This window comes from Myxine glutinosa, chromosome 12, assembly GCF_964187855.1.
Source record: "Myxine glutinosa chromosome 12, kmMyxGlut1.1, whole genome shotgun sequence".
In the NCBI taxonomy this organism is placed as follows: domain Eukaryota; kingdom Metazoa; phylum Chordata; class Myxini; order Myxiniformes; family Myxinidae; genus Myxine; species Myxine glutinosa.
The window spans coordinates 32,819,439-32,839,700 of record NC_136272.1 but is presented as its reverse complement, the minus strand read 5'-3'; the positions used below and the strand labels follow the sequence as shown (position 1 = coordinate 32,839,700).

General features: G+C 43.6%; 1 protein-coding gene across 6 annotated transcripts in view; it reads right to left on the bottom strand.

Annotated features, from left to right (window-relative positions):
* The window catches only part of LOC137437989 (leucine-rich repeat flightless-interacting protein 2), a 107,396-nt gene that overhangs the window by 50,646 nt on the left and 36,488 nt on the right, over positions 1-20,262 (bottom strand). For 2 of the 6 annotated variants that reach the window (XM_068132813.2, XM_068132818.2), the window contains exons 4-9: positions 10,849-10,878; positions 8,737-8,796; positions 8,435-8,506; positions 4,566-4,607; positions 4,045-4,185; positions 2,013-2,102 (exon numbers count right to left, since the gene is read on the bottom strand). In XM_068132813.2, coding sequence (XP_067988914.1) covers positions 2,013-2,102; positions 4,045-4,185; positions 4,566-4,607; positions 8,435-8,506; positions 8,737-8,796; positions 10,849-10,878 — 435 coding nt within the window. The remainder of the gene's footprint in view (positions 1-2,012; positions 2,103-4,044; positions 4,186-4,565; positions 4,608-8,434; positions 8,507-8,736; positions 8,797-10,848; positions 10,879-20,262) is intronic. The other 4 variants (XM_068132815.2, XM_068132814.2, XM_068132816.2 and 1 more) reach the window with 4 other exon arrangements.

Genomic DNA, 20,262 nt, shown 5'->3' with positions numbered 1-20,262 from the left:
GCCGTCTTCCATCACAAGTAGGTAACACCCAACACTAAGTTTTAATGAGCCAAGTTAAGAATCTCTGGAAAAAAAAATGTTTTGATTTCATTCTAACTGCTTGAGAATCGTGAACTGAAATGTTTGTTTAAGTGGTTTATAATTTTTACATTGTTATTATTAATTATTATTATTATTATTATTATCTATCTATAATTCCAGTAATCTCTGTCTGTACGTCTGTACGTTTGTTTGTCTGTGACCGCTGTTTCTCGACAACCACGGGTCCGATATACTTGAAACTTGCCAGGTATATTGCTGGGGACCCGAGGATGTGCCTTTTCAAGGTTTCATATTAATCGGACAATTACTTACCGAGCTATGTCCAAAAAACGATTCAACCAATCAGAGAGCAGCGAACGATCGCGTGTGCCGAACGTGGCGGACACACTCTGCCTCGGATGGCACATTTGAGAGCGTATTCATTTATTTCACGTTTGCAAACTATGTTGGCGTTAAACTATGTTTTAAAACTAATAAAAACGAATTTGCGATTCATTCGCTTTCCTGCGCGTTTGTGCACGCGATGGCGATTTCTTTACCAAACTCCGGAAGCCGTTCGCTTTGGACCAAACCATTGCATGTAAATAGAGGGGGGGGGATTGTCACCACTCGCAAGCCGTTCGCTTTGGACCAAACCATTTCATGTAAATAGAGGGGGGGGGATATAATTTTAGATATAGATATAGTACGGGCATGCCCTAGTTATATCAATGGTAGTTTAATGCCATACCCATTTTATTTTGAATAATTTGGATGAAATGGATCAATTTCTCACAAGGTATGGAAGATGGTAAACATCAGAGTGAATGATTGTAATATATTTAGACCGAGGTTTCGAAGAAGAGAAGACCCAAAACCAAAGCACAGTACAGTATATTCTCGACATATGCGGAGGTCATGTTCCTGAAAATGGCCGCATACATCAAATACATATGAACTGCAGATTTGGTGAACCGCTTAACTCTGAATTTTTCCCGCATATATCAAAGTCCCCTCCCCCTACGCTGTCAATATTTGACCTTTTCCTTCCCTCCTAATTCCCATTTTTTCCTAACTTTCTTTTCCTTCTCACCCCACTCCTCCAACACCATCTCCTGCTTCTCTCTCCTTGTTATTATCAAACCCCCCCCCCCTCCCTTATTTTCCTTTCCTCAATTTTTATTTTCTCACTGGAGCATATGTAATAAATGCCTGGCTTAGAATATATTTATGATTTGATACTGCGAACATTAAACGTCCCCCTCCCCCCACTCTCCCACTCATAAACAAAAACATTTCCAAACTAGAGATTTCTTAGAACACCTTACACCGCACAGTCCTGAGAAACAAGGATATGGGTAGAGTCTGCGAGCGGCAAATTTGAATGGTCGTGATGAGGTAAAATGCCATAATATTTTGTCCAACTACTGCTAAATGATATATAATTATACTTTAATTAATTGATTCAAGTATATATAATTTAATTGAAAAAAAAATTAAAGTTCATAGAAAAACAATTATTTTGAAGTTTACCACCATTGATGCAGAATGTTTTACACCACCTTATTTAACATGTTACATTAGCTATTCGTGCCTGTTGTTTGTGTCCTTTATGACGTCCTTAAAAACAGTAAGTTTCCTGTTTGGAATAATTTTCGATTTTGTTTGACTACCAGACAGGCAGAGAGTAAAAATACTACCTCACTCCTCTCTGCACATGCGCAATCAGTACGAATTCTGAGCCAATGTACTGCTGAACTACAAGTTAGTTTTCTGATTCATGTTCCGATTTGTGATCAAAATACACCATTCAATTTAAATCAAGTTATTCCTCGATCATAAACTGATGGTTGCAGACAGACAGACTGATAGACAGACAGACAAAGTGAACCAATTGCTTAACCCCGCTTTTCGCTTCGCGTACGTGGGATAATAAGCAAGTAAATCTGTATTGTGCTAGATGTATTACAACAACCAATAGCCGTTGTTACCTGATAAGCCAGGTGAGCTTTTTCATTGTCTAGCTGAGCATTGGACAACATGGTGCGACGGTACTTCTCCTCCACCTCCGCCAAGGATTCCTCAAATACACACAAGGAAAGTTATATTACAAAATGCCAGGCATTCATTGTGTACTATTTTGTATTAATATACTCATTGTCATACGAACTCATTGGCTAACCCCCGCTCTAGCAGGGAAAATGGCCTTAAAATGCATGTTGTTGTTGTTGTTGTTGTATACTTATTGTCATAATCAACATAGCAACATCCTCATATTATGGAGTAACAGAAATCCCAACAAAGTTGTGAAAATTTCCGTAGCTGAAAACTAACTCTGGACAGGACATCATTCTGTTGCCGGATGTTGTAGTTATTGGAGTTTGGCCAGGAAGCCAGCACACACTGGCCTACTCTTTTCGAAAGGCACAGTGGGATATTTGATGTCCATAAGCAAATGCTGGCAGATGGGGCACTCGGCTTAGTGTCACTCCAAAGGACGACACATTCCATGGTGCCTTCGGCTTGTGAATCAGGCTGACAGTTTCTAGCCTGATTGGGAGCTGGACCCAGACTAGATGGCTCGAAGACGAGCAAGCATACCTCTGACCTATCCAGAAGCCTCTGGAATAATATACATCTTGCAAAATTCAAGAACACGTTACATCGCAATGCCAAACACACTCACTTGCCACAAAGTAACTAAAGTGCTTAACTGCTCAAGCTGCAACTCTCCAGATTCTCTTGGAAAACCGCACAGTTACTTGACTTCATACCTTGTTGCTGAAAGTTTCCATTGTTCTGCAGCAGGGATCAAATCCATCACTCGACATATTCGTACTTGTACCTGACCGCATTTGTCTCTCATTCGGAGTCACACAAATAAAATACTCAAAACATCGGTCACTCGTTATAAACCCCCTAATGATTTCTAAGCTACACCAAGGAAGTGTGCAGCCTTTGTCTGTTGCTTTTCAGGGGAGCGGGTGTGATGTGGGGAGGGAGGGGGGTGCAGGGAGTGGGATGAGGAGGGAGGGGGTGGAAGTGGAAATATTAATAACAATTGGGTGAGGGGTGGGGGGTGGTGGAACCAGTGATAACAATAGTGATCTTAATATTTCATGGCAGCACTGGAGGAAGGGACATAAACATTGTGCATTTCCAATCATCACTACTCTGTCAGGATAGGTGTCACCATCTGATTCAAAAGCACAAAGCCATGCTGTTCAGCAATAGGCAGCACCACTGGCCTTTCAAACCTCTTGCTGTGGTTAGCCCGAAGGCAGGTTCAGTTCTGCCGCAGCAGTACTACTATGTTCGACAAAACTTGTTTTGCTTTTCCAAAATACTTACATGACACAGGTTTTCCCTGGAATCCTCAATATTTATTTCACACAAAATATGTAGAGGAAAGGACAAAGACCATGGGATGAAACCTTGTGTCGAACACGAGGATTGCGGCAGTCTTAACAACCAGAATAGTATCTGGGAGCAACCACTTTCAGTACTTCTTGCAAATGATGCAAACACCTATTCTTTTTCCACCAATATAAGCCTGGCGTTGGCTTAACGGTAAAGGTGGCCAGCTTGAGACTTTAGGGTCCTGGGTTTGAGCCCCTGTCACGCTATTGAATTAACACCAGATGGGTTGACTCAGCCTGTCATCCTTCCGAGGTCGGAAAAATGAGTACCAGCTGACTGGTTATAGAGAGGCATTGCATCAGCGACAGCCACGCCCCCAGAAAATGATGCAATCAGCAGCCAAAGGATGCACCCAAACCACCACCACCACCACCACCAATGAACAAGGTGCAAAACATAAAAACATCATCTAAAAGTCTTGGAAATATTGGTTTCCGAACAAAGGTCAAATGTGGAAATTACTTTGCAGGTGGAAATCTCTGAAATTCAATAATAATGATAATAACAGAAATAAATAAAAATTAATATATTTGCAATTGTAAAGGAACCGAGTTTGTGAACTACAACCCACGAGCTACCTGAAAGCCTATCTCTTTTCCTTACCCGCAAGTCCCTCACTGAGGGTTCAGAGTCGATGGAAAAGCTGGTGTCGGTGCTTCCACGACGAGAGGAGCCCAGACCTCCCAGTGAAGCCAGGGTGGCTGCAGACAAGCCGGGTCCGGAGGGGCGATATAAAGAACCGGACTGGGGAAGAAAAGCAAAGGGAAGGGTGTGTGGTCAGGGCTCATAAGAATTAAAGAGAAGAGAAACCTTACAGCAGGAAAAGCATTTTAGGAACAAGGGATACAGGATAAGGTGATATATATATATATATATAAGAGAGAGAGAGAGAAGAGAGAAGAGAGAAGAGAGAAGAGAGAAGAGAGAGGAGAGAGGAGAGAGGAGAGAGGAGAGAGGAGAGAGGAGAGAGAAGAGAGGAGAGAGGAGAGAGGAGAGAGGAGAGAGGAGAGAGAGAGAGAGAGATAAATGTTATGAGATCAACTGTAATGGACAAAAGTATATAAAAAGGTTTAGTGGCATGATTAGAAATACATTGGCTGTTCAAAAAGTGCTCAATATCTTACCCTTGTCATATCTCCAAAATCCCTTTCATTTCTGTCATCCATCTGGAGATAAACAAACAAATATTTCAAGATGTAAACTTTCATAAATCTCGACACGAGTCCTTTAACTGGCTCTTCACGAGACAGCATCATAAATCTCCAATCCTGCACATTATCCTTATATGGAGAATATTCATCACAATGATCTCAACTTATCGTATTCACACACTAAACCTGCAAAATGATGAACCATTACTACCTCACAAGTAAAATAACAGAAGTCGGTTTACATTTTCCCTTCCCAATAATGCATTACGATCATGTGATCAAAATGTCATGACATGCGATGGAATTAGATAAGAGATTTTGGTAAAGGTCATGTTTGGGATTAAACAAAAAAAGGATTGTATTTATGACTAGAAAACAAGACAAACATCATTAAAATCCGATTCAAGAAACCAATGAGCCATCTACATGGTGTACTCGAGTAGATGGGGGAGGAAGAAGAGGAAAAAAAAGAGGGAAAAAAGGGGTTTACCAACTGCTTGTGGTCCACCAGCAACTCCAAAATTTAGCAACCACACACAGTCCACCAACAACTCCACAACTTACCAAACACATGCAGTCCACCAACAATTCCACAATTTACCCACCACACGCAGTCCACCAACAACTCCACAATTTACCAACCACATGCGGTCCACCAACAATTCCACAATTTACCAACCGCCCGAAGTCCACCAACAACTCCACAATTTACCAACCGCACGCAGTCCACCAACAACTCCACAATGTACCAACCACCTGCAGTCCACCAACAACTCCACAATTTGCCAACCGCATGCAATCCACCAACAACTCCACAATTTACCAACCACACATGGTCCAACAGCAACTCCACAATTTACCAACCACACGCGGTCCACCAACAATTCCACAATTTACCAACCGCCCGCAGTCCACCAACAATTTCACAATTTACCAACCGCACGCAATCCACCAACAACTCCACAATTTACCAACCACACGTGGTCCATCAGCAACTCCGCAATTTACCAACCGCACGCGGTCCACCAACAACTCCAAAATTTACCACCCGTGGTCCATCAGCAACTCCGCAGTTTACCAACCACACGCGGTCCACCAGCAACTCCGAAATTTACCAACCACATGCGGTCGGTCCATCAGCAACTCCGCAGTTTACCAACCACACGCAGTCCACCAACAACTCTACAATTTACCAACCACATGCGGTCCACCAACAACACAATTTACCAACCGCATGCAGTCCACCAACAACTCCACAATTTACCAACCGCACACAGTCAACCAACAACTCCACAATTTACCAACTGCCCCCAGTCCACCAACAACTCCATAATTTACCAACCACATGTGGTCCATCAGCAATTCCGCAGTTTACCAACCTGAAAATTTCAACTTCCTAAGTGAAATCCTCTCGGAGGAGTTGAAGAAACATACAACATACAAACATACTTTCCCTCGATTATATATATTCTGCAAGTTGGCATGTTCTGAAATACAGCACCCATGCAGGAAATGTTTTCTAGAGGTTATATTCATAAGATTGAGGCTAATGTGAGAGTTGGAGAAGCTGCATGAAGCCATTGAATGGAAAAGGAAAATAAAATAGAGCTAGACTGATTGCCCATTTGAAAGTTGGCGATGCTTGTCCAAACAATGGCTGTGTGAGGAACCTACCGCTAAAGTAATTTGGAATATTTCTTTCTACAGTATCTAAGGCTCATGCTGGAGCTTGTACATACAGTCGTGGCCAAAAATATTGGCACCCTTGCACTTTTTTCAAATAACTCATAATTTCCTCTAAAAATAAGTTGAAATTGACAAAAGTATTTGGTCTCCACAATTCTTTATTTTACTGTTAATATTTTAGAACCTTTGTTTTTGATTCAGAACTTAATATATCCTGTTAAATCAGAAAATAAAAAGAAATGGCCATGACAAAATAATTGACACCCTAGACTTAATATTTGGTAGCACAGCCTTTGGACAAAATAACTGCAGTCAAGCGTTTCCTATAGCCATGAATGAGCTTCCTACACCTCCCGACTGGCAGTTTGACCCACTCTTGTGCAAACTGCTTTAGTTCTCCCAGATTTGAAGGGTGCCTTCTCCCAACTGCTGTTTTCACATCTCCCCACAGGTGTTCAATGGGATTTAGATCTGGACTCATTGCTGGCCACTTCAGAACAGTCCAGTGTTTTGTCTTGAACCATTCCTGGGTGCTTTTTGAAGTGTGTTTGGGGTCATTGTCCTGCTGCAAGACCCATGACCTTCGACCGAGACCCAGCTTTCTGACACTGGGTTCAACATTGCGCTCCAAAATGCCTTGGTAATCTCCTGATTTCATGATGCTGTGCACACATTCAAGGCACCCAGTGTTAGAGGCAGCACAGCAATCCCAAAACATCACTGAACCTCCTCCATGTTTGACCATAGGGAAGGTGTTCTTACCTTTGAAGGCTTTATTTTGTTTTGTGTAAACATAGAGATGATGTGCTTTACTAAAAAAATTCTAATTTGGTCTCGTATTTCCACAGGACATTCTCCCAGAAGGATTTTGGCTTGTTCAGGTGTGTTTTGGAAAATTATAGTCAGGCTTTCTTCTGTCTCTCTCTCAGCAGTGGGGTCCTCCTGGGTCTCCTACCATAAAACCCCCTTTCATTGAGTTGATGACGGATGTTGTGAGTTAAAACTGTCGTACCTTGTGTCTGAAGGTCAGCTTGAATCTGTTTGGCAGTTGATCGAGTTTGGCAGTTCTCCACCATTTGAGCAATCCTTCACTGCAATCTTTGACCAAGTTTTCTCTTGCGGTCACATCCAGGGAGGCTGGCTATAGTGCCATGGGCCTTAAACTTCCTGATAACATTGCGTAAGGTGGACACAGGACCATCAAGGTCTCTTGAGATGGACTTGGAGCCTTGAGATTGTCCATGCTTGGCTACAATCTTGTGTCTGACATCCTGAGACAATTCTCTGGTTTTCTTTCTTTTCTCCATGCTCAATGCAGTGTACACAGTGATACAGAACAGCAGAATGACTCCTTTTCTCTATTCAAACTGGTTGAATGAGTTATTTTTATATTGCAGGCAGCTGCAACTCACCACAAGTGAGTTCAATTCCAAAGTAAAGGAGAATCACCTGCTTGAAATCTAATTATTTCTAACAACTTCCAAAAGCTGCCAATAATATTGTCCAGGCCATTTTAAGATTTCTGTGTCGAATAAGCTAAGATTTAGTAATTTTTTCAGCTTTTTTTCTTTTGTTCCACTGCAAACTAAAGAAATACATTTGTGGATACCAAAGGATTTTTTAATTTCAACAATTTTCTGGAAGAAATGGTGCATTATTTGAAAAAAGTACAAGAGTGCCAATATTTTTGGCCACAACTGTATATTACAAGAAAGATAAGGTTGTTGGAAGCGTTAGTAAACAATGGACCGATTGACACAGTATGTGGGATTTTAACCTGGGATTCTAGCATCAGGAGCTAAATGTGCAAATGGGAATGCCAATTTATTCCCAAACACAACACATTCCACCAGATATTTTTCACCCAGTGATGCCTGTTCTACCTTATGAAAGAGCTGTTTCGTGGCCATTGTGCACACGGTAACTTTCGCGAGGATGAGAGGTCACTCTCAGAAAGCCGCTGTTGGTTGCACAAACGCGGGTTCAATGAGCTGAGCGGATATGGGATCTTCCACACCAGTGGCAAATTGCATTATATTTTGGTGTGGATTTCATTGTGAGTAACAAAATGTCTGTTGTTCTTATAAAATACATACCACACAAGGTAAAACGTGAATATTTCAATCCATGCCCCTTACTTCCCCGTCCTGTCTTACCACTGGACTGGCTCTGGATGAGCTGGTACGGGAGGAAGCACGGGAACCCAGGTAGAAGCTGGGCTCAGAAGGCTGGCAGCAGCGATAGGGTAAGTGGAGGCGGCAGGGATTGTGGTTAGCTTTGGTGTTAGTGCCATGTGGCATTATAGCTGCATCTGGGAGCTGGGGTATACATTTACAGTTAATGTGCAAAGTGCAAACCGACATCAAATATTACTGAGAGCAGGGGACACAATTCCCAGATTGTTAAGAACATTCGGTAGGTGTCAGTGAAGTTAGGACAATGACAGAACAAAGCTTACAGGCCGTGAAGAATGATGTCGTAAGAGGCCGGAGTATGAACCATCTTCAAAGAGAGAGCCCTGGTGAGACAAAGTACTGTTTAAACCAAATCGTACATAGACGTGGCAGTAGGCAAATATTCTTGAGATGAAGAAGACAGTTATGTTTGTCCTAAAAATAATACCTGACCAAAACTTGCTCTGGTTATTCTTAAGAAAGAAGAAAAAATTCATGGCAATGCATGCTCAAGGGATTACAGTCACATGATATGCAGAGACAATCAGCATCTGAAGTGAAGACCTCTGACACCAGCGTTATACTTATTACTGCTAAGGTAACCAATATATCATTATCCAAACTCGTACTTTGAAAGTAAATGACCAACATCTCGAGTTGCTTCCATCTACAAGTGCGGATATAGACTACACCTGGTAGTCCAGGGAGGCAGCTTCTAAAGGTGGGTGTAGACCTGGGGGCAGGATGGTCAACTTGATGTCATTATTATACAATTTTATATAGATTAGTTCCATTAGAGGAGCTCCAAGGCAGGAGGAGGCCACTAAGGCCCATAAAACCCTGCGCTATGGTTGTTAACCTATGGTTGTTAGTCTGTACTTGATCCTTTTTAGATACTGAGCATCAAGCAAGGAAGCAGCACGTACGTACCATTTTTAACTCTTTGGTATGACTCGGCCGGGGTTCAAACGGCCAAGCTAGACTCCAAGCAGACGTTCTAACCATTATGCCACCGAGTCTGGTCAATCATTGAGCTGCCATTGTCACATTGATAGATTATTGGAAGAATGCTTTTGAATCATGCTTACAATAATCGATCATTGTGACAATGGCAGCTCGATGATGGTGTGTTGGGCTATACCTGCTGGCAGCACTCTTCGATAATATATTTTGAACCAGCATGAGATTTTAGTTTTTCAGACAATGAGAATCTTGTGTTTAATATGCCAATGATAGTGGGTCTTGTTACTACTTGGAAAGATAGTAAGTAATTTTGATACATCTGCCATTCGTTCATCAATTGATGATCAGGGCTCCGCGAGGTCAATGCAATTTGATGGCAACATGTGAAGGATTTCCCAAGGGCTGGCGCGGTAGCCTGGATGTACGCACACCGGCCTTTCAGCTGTCTCACCTGTGCTTGAATCTCGACCCATCCATAAACTGTGTTTCACACGCAGGTCAAGGCATCAACGAGTGTGCCGTCCATCGGAAGGATGTTAAGCCGGAGGACCTGCCAGTACAGGTCATGAAAGATCCCACGGTATCTTCAGTGAAGAGTATGAGAGTTATCAACAGCTCCCTGAACAAACAATTACTTCATGCCCAAGTCACCTTCAGTCGAACAGTAGACCAGGCAATCCTGTTTGCGAACGACCCGGGCCAACAATATTCCTTGGCCGACCCACAAGAAGGTGGGAATAATCAGGGCCGTTGAAGTAGGAGTAGTAGTCAGAAATGTGAAGGGGGTAGGGGTTCCTGGCGACTGTTCTAGTGGAACGACCTTGGTGAAAACCGAAGAAGAAGACCAGGTCACAAAGACAATTGAATGTACTGCTTTCTGATTAAAATTACAATTAAATAAAAGAAACATCCGCAAAAAAAGAAAAATCGCAGACATGCTGTTTAGATATAGCTTATGGACGTCTGCGGATTTGGCATGGTGAGTTCCTACCTGCGATTATTCTTTTATTTTCTTAAGTGCTCTGTCCTTTGCATTGAAAAGCTCCCATAGCATAGACTTTGAGGAGCGCGATAGTAAAGAGTGTTCTCAGCTTCCTACCTATTCATCAAGATTGCCATTCTGCTCCTAGTCTATACAGCTCTACACCTGCCAAAAAGAAAATTAATTAAATAATAAAATGGGGGGAAAAGGTGAGGCTCATGGAACAGCTTGTCGGGCATCAGGACACATCAGTGTATTTTTATACAAGTTACAAGAAGAGCAGAAAATAAACAAATGAAAACTATATTTGGGAACTCCAACACTATAAGCTATATCTCCTCCAATGAGAACACCAACAGGCCAACACAAAGTTGTACAGGTGCAAAGTATACAATAGGTGGTGGTGTGTGAAGAGGTGAGAGCTCTGAGGTGCGAAATACTTGAGACTCACTGAACTGCTTGTCCTTAGGAAAGTCGAGCTCTGGATTTTTGGTGAAAAGGAGACAAGGGCACAGATTCGAATGCATTTAGATTGGGCTCCAAGGATTTATTTTTTTTGCATACATAATCGAGGCTCGTGAAAGAGCTAACATTTATCACACAAACAAATCAAACAGACAAACAAACAAAGTGTATAAAAAGGGAAGCGGTAGACAAGATAGGGAGAGAAGGGGAAGCACATAAACACAACATTCGTGAGGGACATCGGGAATGTGTGGGAGGGAGAGAGCTTGGGGGGAGGCGGCGTGGGAAGGGTGGGGGGGGGGGGGGAATGGGAGAAGTATAAACACAAGGACACCAAGGACTTCCAGGAAAGAAGTTGGTATTTCAAAAAAGAGGATTTGGGGTGAAATTAGCAGGGGTAGAACAGATCAAGGTTTTGGATGGGGGAAGATAAGAGATGGTGGTGAACAGCTGTTTTAAAGACCCGGAGGGAGGAGTGGGATTGAAGGGAGTGGGGGAGTTTGTTCCAGAGGCGGGAGAAAAGAGGAATGAAGGAGTGAAGGTGAGCAGAGAGTCTTGATTTTGGCAGTTTAACCATAAGAGGGTTGCAGGCAGATCTTGTGCGACCTTTAGGAATATTTGGGGGACAGAGCCCAGAGAGAGCTGGAGGAGCAAGGCCGGAGAGGAGTCGGTAGAAGACAGAAAGACCACCGACCTGCCTGCGGTGAGTAAGTGAAAGGCCCTTGGAGTTGGCTTAATCGCGGGAGATTCCAATGATTCTGAACGCTTTGGTTTCAACAGCGTGAAGACGAGCTAGGTGTGAGGCAGGAGCACCAGCCCAGAGGGGAGAGCAGTATTCCATTGAGCTGCGGATGAAAGCCTTGTATGTGGTGAGGAGCTCAGGTGTGCCAAGGAAGGACTTCGCACGACGGAGGATGCCCAGTCGGCGACTGGCTTTGGAGGCCAGATTTGAAATGTGGTTTTCCCAGGAAAGATCATGGCAGATAGTGAGACCCAAAAGCTTGAGTGACAGAACTTCTTGGAGGGGATTATTCAGAAAGTGGATGGGAGGGTTGTCCAGTCGATCTTTTCGGAGAGACATCGTAAGAGAGTGAGATTTGTCAGGATTGAAAGACATGTTCCACTTGTTTGCCCAGTCAGTGATTTTGTCCAGGTCTGCAGAGAGTGAGGAGGCTGCAGACTGCCGATCTGAGGGATGAGGAATGGAGCGGCAGAGAGTGGAGTCATCAGCAAAGAGATAGAGAGGATTTTCAAGAGAGTCGGAGAGATCATTGATGAAGACCAGAAAAAGCACAGGGCCCAGAACACTGCCTTGGGGAACTCCAGCCTGAACAGGAAGAGGAGATGAGAGAAACCCATTCAGGGCCACACGTTGACTATGACTAGAGAGGAAATCCGCCAGCCATGCGTGGAGATTTCCATGGATACCAAAGGAGGAGAGTTTGGTGAGCAGAGCGGGGTGCCAGACCGTATCGAAGGCACGTGATATATCGAGGGAGACAGCTCTAATTTCCTGTTTGGCATTGAGGACCTCCATCCATTGTTGAGACAAATATGAAGGTATTTTGAAGGATGAAGGATGATTTTGAATATGAAGGATGAAGGCATATGGTATTTTGTACAACAGCAGACCACCGTGGAATGGAATAGACCATCGGTTCCCAAGGTTTGCTCACTCATGCCCCACCATTGAAAAAATATATGATGGATTGAACCACCAACAAAATTTTCATACAACCCCTACCTCCCACCAACTATAACTTGTATTGAACCATATCAAGAATTCTCACATTCATGAAGCCAATAGTAACAAAGTTACAAGATGTATCATTAAAAACTATTAAATATATGTATGTATGTAGATACAGACTTGGCATTTAATATGGAATATTTTTTTTGTGGGGGTGAACTTACTTTTCAAGATGTCTTAGAACCAAAAGTTCATTGGAATTATGTTGAAATTATTCTAGATTTTGTTAATGTGACCTTTAAAAGAAACAAAAACCACATTTGACATTTCGAAACAAATAAATTGATCCTTGAAAGTGATGTAAAGTGATATCGAACTCAACTCATGGACAGTACTGTGTTAAACTTCTGTACGTTTTCCAGAAGTATCTCTTTATTTTGCACATCAGCCAAAAATTTTTTTAACAAAAACAAAAGTTAAATTACGACTGGGATTACGGACAGTAAAATTACAGTTCAGTACTTCGTGTAACCCCCGCGAGCATTCAGGAGAGCACGTACACGTTGAGGCATGCTGTTCACGAGATTTGCCAAGGTTTGGACAGGAATCGCTTGCCATGCAGTGACAATAGCCTGCTGCAATTCACGCACAGAGGCAGGCTGCTGGTCCAAGTTGTCGATTTGACACGTTAATTCTGCCCACAAGTTCTCTATCGGATTCATATCCGGGGACATGGCAGGCCACTCCATATGCTCTACACCATGGTCAGCAAGAAAGTGTTGGATCATGCGAGCACGATGAGGCCGTGCATTGTCATCTTGGAAGACAAAGTTTCCTCGAAAGGCTGCAGAGCAAATGGAAGCAATGTTTCTTCCAAAATGGCCCTGTACTTGAACTGGTTCAGGTTTCCATTCAGAACAACCAGGTCAGTTTTGCCCCCTGCATGAAAAGCAGCCCAAACGGTCACCCCACCACCTCCAGCTTGGACTCTTGGCACTATACAATCTTTGTTGTAGGCTTCATGCACTTGTCTGCGCACTCGGACGAGGCCATCTCGACGATAGACCAGAAATCTAGACTCGTCGCTGAAGATCACGTGATTCCAGTGTCCTGGCTGCCATTGACGGTGCTCTCTGGCCCACTGCAATCGGCGCTGGCGGTGTTGTCTGGTCAGGCGTGGCTTTCTCAGGGGACGCCTGGCACGATAGCCTGCTTGAACCAGTCGTTGGTTGACGAGGCTTCTGGATACAGGCACATTTGTCAGTTGCTGCCACTCAGCCCTAAGCCGATTAGCTGACTTGGTACGGCCATTGCGGACTAACCGGTGCAGCTGGCGATCATCCCTCCTTGTGGTTCTGCGGGGATGTCCTGGCCTCGGTATTGGAGTAGAGACACCCCTCTGAGCATTTCGTTTCAGGATCTTTGACACCTGACCTTGAGTGATGCCATACTGCTGAGCAATAGCACGCTCTTTCATGCCGTAATTTCGTAAAGCCACCACTCCATGACAAACAGCATTATCGAGTTGACGGACCATCTCCAGAGGAAGCGGCAATAACTTTTGGAGACGTGCAGCAGTTGTTTTCCACTAATACAGAACGCAACAACCCTTGTATACCCGACTGTGAAACCAATCGTCAAATGCACCTGTCCGTACATTTTGCCACGCCACCTGTGATATAATCCTGTTGTTGACTTCTTGCTGCGACAGACAATCAGTGACATGGTTCTTTTAACAAATAAATCACCAAAGTGTAAAAGAAACTCACCAGATTGATATACTGAGTTAAGAAAGTAAACCCAAGTCAAGAAAAAAAAAATATTCCATATTAAATGCCAAGTCTGTATATATATATATATATATATATATATATATATATATATATATATATATATATATATATATATATATATATATATATATATGAGTTTTCAGGCATGTCTAATGCAAGGGTTGTGCTTGCTTGATGGAACAAAGTTGATAAATATATAATAATAAATTAATAATATCAATAATATCAAGGAACTTCGACACAGGGTGAGGCCTTGAGGCTCATCAAAACGAGTGCTATTATTACCAACCTATGGTTGTTTGTCCATGCTCTATAGTTTTAAATGTTGAGCATCAAGCAAGGAAGCAGCATGCCAGCACGTACCATTTTAAAAGGCTTGGGTATGATTTGGTCAGGGTTCGAACCCCCAACCTCAGAGCGGATGCTCCAACCACTACACCATATAGCCTGGTAAAGCTGATGGATGTCAGGTGAAATATTGGTTAATTTCACCTGAAGGTCAGTTGGAACCCTGGGTATACTTCTCTGTTCACCTAACCCAAAAATGAATGAGAAACACTTTCTTGAATTCCAGCTGAAGCCAAACATCACATGTAAGCTATTTCCTTTCATTAGCCAAGAACTCCTCTCGGCAGGGTGTCATCTTAAACTGAAAATGGGTCTGATCCACTTGTCATTGGCAATAGCTTTGAGGAAATATTCACTGAAATTTGAGATCTGACCAACGCAGTGTTCTAGGATCAGCAATTAGGTTTGGAAGAAGTTTCAATCAGTTTTCAGGGAAGAAACCATCCAAAGTTGGAGCGATAAGCAGACATGTCTTCCAAACAGACCAGTCTCGGCAACCACAGATAATTCGTGAAAGTCCAGAAAAACTCAAACCACTTCTGAATAGAGTTCAAACAGATGGGTCAACACACCTTTACACAAGGAATCCATCTCATTTCTTATGTGAGGAAAAGGAGCTCTTCCTAAACGCTCCCATTTCATTATACAACATTGAGTACGCAAATGTGAATTCAGTTATCGTGCCAACTTCACAGCATCATCGAAACAAACTTTATGATTGGGAGGTATTTCTTTGCCTGCCAGAGCCTTGTAGTGTATACACGGTAGTGCACGCATTTAGCAACAGAGACAACTTCATTAATTTTGCCAGAACACCGCTGGAACTATCAATCATCGCTTGAACCACAACAGTGTACAAATAGGTGTCATTTAAAAAAAACAACTCACATTTCAATAACACCTCTTCTGCTGATATAAGTCTTGAGTGAGACCAAAAAATAACTTCCTCATGCCGGATTGCTCTCTGATTCAAACCTGGCGAAGCAAGAAACTGAGCATAATTCACTATGTCGATGGACTTGTCGAATATGAATGAAAATAACTTGCTCTTCTTGATGCTTCTAATGAGCTGTTCTTGTATTTCACAAGACATTTCATCAATGCTTCCTGATACTGTATTGTCAGATGAAGGAACATCAAGCTGATTTTCCAGCTTTATTCCCCAAGAGTGGATAACGTGTCCTTTTTCTGCAGATAACAGAAAAAGGAGTCTCACCTGTTGTGTGTGACTTCCCAGTCGAAGCAATCCTTTAACTTACCTTGGAGGACTCTTCCAGAGCAGTAGCATTAATACCACCAAGAGTGCTTCTTGTTTCTTTAGTCTTGCAACAGACTTCACTTTTCCTCAAATAACACAAGAGGCTCATCTTTTAAAGAACTGTATTTTGGAGTTAGATGATGGTAAAGAGGGGAACGTTCATATAATGAATGATTTCGTTGAGAAATCACAGCAAATAACAAACTGAGGAAATGGTTCACTTTCTTCACCACTCCGAGTACAGTAAATCCAAATGCCAGGTAGCTGGGATCATATCTTCTTGTGATCCTGCATTTATCACTGGTTGTTACCTCTGCCACCTCAGAAGGACGGAGGTTATTTTTCACCCCTGTCTGTTGTCTGTTTGCGAAGAGGAGATCTCAAAAAGTTGTGGACGGATTTGGATGAAATTTGTTGGACAGGGTGAGTGTGTGACAATGACGAATTGAGTAGATTTTGGTGACGATCTGGATCCAGATGCTAGAATTTGGTAAGTGGACTCTGTCTCTGTCTAATCGAAAGGTTAAATGTCTAATCTAATCTCTGTCTAATCCTGGACTCTATGTCCTTCTCTCCTGACAAGGTGGAGAAGTTTTTGTCAATCCTCGCCTCTGATTCTGCAACTGGACCAGATGGCATCAGCCCACGGGTCCTAAAATCCTGCTCTGCCGCTCTTTCTCACCCTCTCTCTGTTCTCTTCACCCTCTCTTTTGCTCAAGGTCATCTGCCATCAGCTTGGAAATCAGCCAACATTACTGCTTTACACAAAAAAGGTGCAGAACAGATCGTTGCAACTACAGACCAATCAGCCTGCTCCCAATTATCAGCAAAGTCATGGAATCCATCATTGCTTCGGATATCAAATCCTTCCTCTTCTCAATTGGCTTGATCTCTGATCATCAATTTGGTTTCAGACCAGGTCACTCTACTCTGGACATGCTGCTTCTGCTGTCTCAACAATGGATGGAGGTCCTCAATGTCAAACAGAAAGTTAGAGCTGTCTCCCTTGACATATCACGTCCCTTCGATATGGTCTGGCACCCCGATCTGCTCACCAAACTCTCCTCCTATGGTATCCATGGAAATCTCCATGCATGGCTTCCGGACTTCCTTTCTGGTCGTAGTCAACGTGTGGTCCTGAATGGGTTTCTCTCATTTCCCCTTCAGGTTCAGGCTGGAGTTCCCCAAGGCAGTGTTCTGGGCCCTGTTCTTTTTCTGGTCTTCATCAATGATCTCTCCGACTCTCTGGAAAATCCTCTCTATCTCTTTGCTGATGATGATTTCTTTGCTGATGATTCCACTCTCTGCCGCTCCATACCTCATCCCTCAGATCGGCAGGCAGCAGCCTCGTCACTCTCTGCAGACCTGGACAAAATCACAGACTGGTCAAAAAAGTGAAACATGTCTTTCAATCCTCACAAATCTCACACTCTCACTATGTCTCTCCAAAAAGACCGACTGGACAACCCTCCCATATACTTTCTGAACAATCCTCTCCAAGAAGTTCTGTCACTCAAGCTTTTGGGTCTCACTATCTGCCATGATCTTTCCTGGGAAAACCACATTTCCAAGCTGGCCTCCAAAGCCAGTCGCCATCTGGGCATCCTCCATCGTGCGAAGTCCTTCCTTGGCACACCTGAGCTCCTCACCACATACAAGGCTTTCATCCGCAGCTCAATAGAATACTGTTCTCCCCTCTGGGCTGGTGCTCCTGCCTCACACCTAGCTCGGCTTCACGCTGTTGAAACCAAAGCTTTCAGAATCATTGGAATCTCCCGCGATTAAGCCAACTCCGAGGGCCTTTCACTCACTCACCGCAGGCAGGTTGGTGGTCTTTCTGTCTTCTACCGACTCCTCTCCAGCCTAGCTCCCCCAGCTCTGTCTGTGCTGTGTCCCCCAAATATTCCTACAGGTCGCACAATATCTGCCAGCAACCCTCTTATGGTGAAACTGCCAAAATCAAGACTCTCTGCTCACCTTCACTCTTTCATTCCTCTTTTCTCCCACCTCTGGAACAAACTCCTGCACTCTCTTCAATCCCACTCCTCCCTCCAGGTCTTTAAAACAGCTGTTCACCACTATCTCTTATCTTCCCCCATCTCGGACTTCCGTTTCCAGTCTTGCTGGCGAGGGTTCGTTTATTCTCAGCTCTCCACGCTATCCATCGAAATCGAAGTTAAGTAATTGTTCCCATTTGTATTTTCGTTATAACTGTATTTATTTTATGGTATATATATTGTCTCCCGACGAAGATTTTTGGTGCAAATCTTTCATACCTGGATTGAAAATCGTGTTAATTCGTGTCGTGTCTTGAGGCCTTGTACAGTGTACACTGTCCAACCTTGAGGCTTTGTTTTTCTCTCAGCGGTCCGTCGTTTGTGATCCAATTTCTTTAGTTCTCTGTTTTCCCAGTCTTTTCACCCCATAGCCTACTTCCTTATGTAAATCTCAACTCAACAACAAACAAACAAAAAAATATTTCCTTCTCTGTTCTCATTCGTTTATTCATTCTTATTCGTTCGTTCGTTCTTCGACCACGTGTTTCTCCCCCATTTCCCCAGATAGATTGTCAAATTTCAACTCGTTATTTTATCGTCCATGCGTTTTTGTTTGATTATAGTTAGTTTTGGTTTGAATTTCCTGTAACTCATAATTAATTAATCGTGTTCTGCTCCTAGTGTGCGGCCTTGTAGTTGTACCCCCGTCGGTGTTTGTTAACTTAAGCGTGTTTTGCTTGGCTCTTAGTTTTTTTCCCTTCTACCCCAAACATAATACTCTGTCTAACGTTCTAAATCCCCACCCCCCCCACCCCCCCCCCCCCAAAAAAAAAAACAAACAAAAAAAACATTTATTTTCCTTTCTCCACGTGTACTGTTGTCTCATCCTGTATTTTCTGTCCAGGTGTGCTGTTCGCCCCGCCCCCATTATCTCCTTGCCATCCACCGTTTGCCCTGTTCACGTGACTCGTGGTGGTCCCTCTCGGCTCTCCCCCCGTTGGTATTTTGTGCATATAAGATTGTTCACGGTTCTGTTTAAATATTATTTAAATATTGTTGCGGATATGAGAACTGTATATTTTTTTGATTGTGTGAATTGTTATTATTGTTTATTCTGCGCCCCCCTGCCTCCAGAGCTGTGTAAAGGTGAAAGGGCATCCCATAATTAGTCCACAAGCATACACGTCAGCCAAATAATAGAATACCCCTGTTTGATAGTTATATCTTATTCTGTGTTTTAGAGTAAGGCTGTGTCTCCCATTAATTGAAGTACTCCATTGCACCAGTGAAAGAGAATAGATCCCCTTTCATTCCCATCCCCAAAATCCCCATTTCCTTCACATCCCCTTTCGTCATTGCCGAGCCTCGATTGCCAATTACCTCCCCTCCAAAACCACCATTGGCCACGAGGCTCGGGTCGGGGAAGAAAGGCGTGCCCGCCCATCGTCATCAAGGGCGGAGCTAGAGGGCTGTGCCGACCAATCAGGGCCGAGGTGAGCACACCGATGGGCGTGTCCTGAAGGCCGGCGGCTTGATCGCTGGAGGCGCTATAAAGGCGCGCGCGCAAGAAGCGTTGAAGGAGTAAGAGGGAGTCAGTAGAGTCAACCAGAGTGAGTCGTGAGTTGGTCGTCAGAGGAGGGTCAGGGGTTGCATTGGTTGCGGTGGTAAGAAGTCGGTGGTGAGAAGTGGTGGCGTCGAGTGGTCAGTGGTTGCGTTGGTTGACGTTGAGTTGTCGATGGTGAGGAGACACCAGGGCCAAGAGAGAGAAGGTTCCAGGTCAATTACCAGCAGTTGCGCCAGAGACGGCAGACGCGCCCTGAGGTGAGCCAGAGAAGCAGCTTTGGCTCCACAAGCAGCGTTGACTCCACCAGGCAGCTTCAACCCATTACCCCGCGGGGACCAGATAGCGGTGGCATCGGTGGCCGTCGAGGTCCAGCCGACGTCCCGTGCGGGATCAAGCCCGAACCATCTGCCCCAGCTGAACCTTCCCATTCCTCCTTCCAGCATTCATTCCTTTCCTCCACCCTTCTTGTGTACGTGAGTTTGTTCTGTGTGTCTTGTCCCTGGGTATTAATTAAGCTTGTATAAGTTAATAATTGCACTGTGTCTCTGATTCTTCTGTATATTATTTTATTATCTTTCCTTCTCCTTGGTTACTTTGAGCATGTAAATAGTAGGAATAAATTTAGTAGTATTTCCAACCTTTTTGTCTTCTTCTTCTTCTTCTTCACATCCGTGTCGCCTTTGTCTTTTCCCTATTGAATAGCTGCGGTGCGATCTGGCCAACGTTTGGGTGGAATCGGGTTCTAATCGG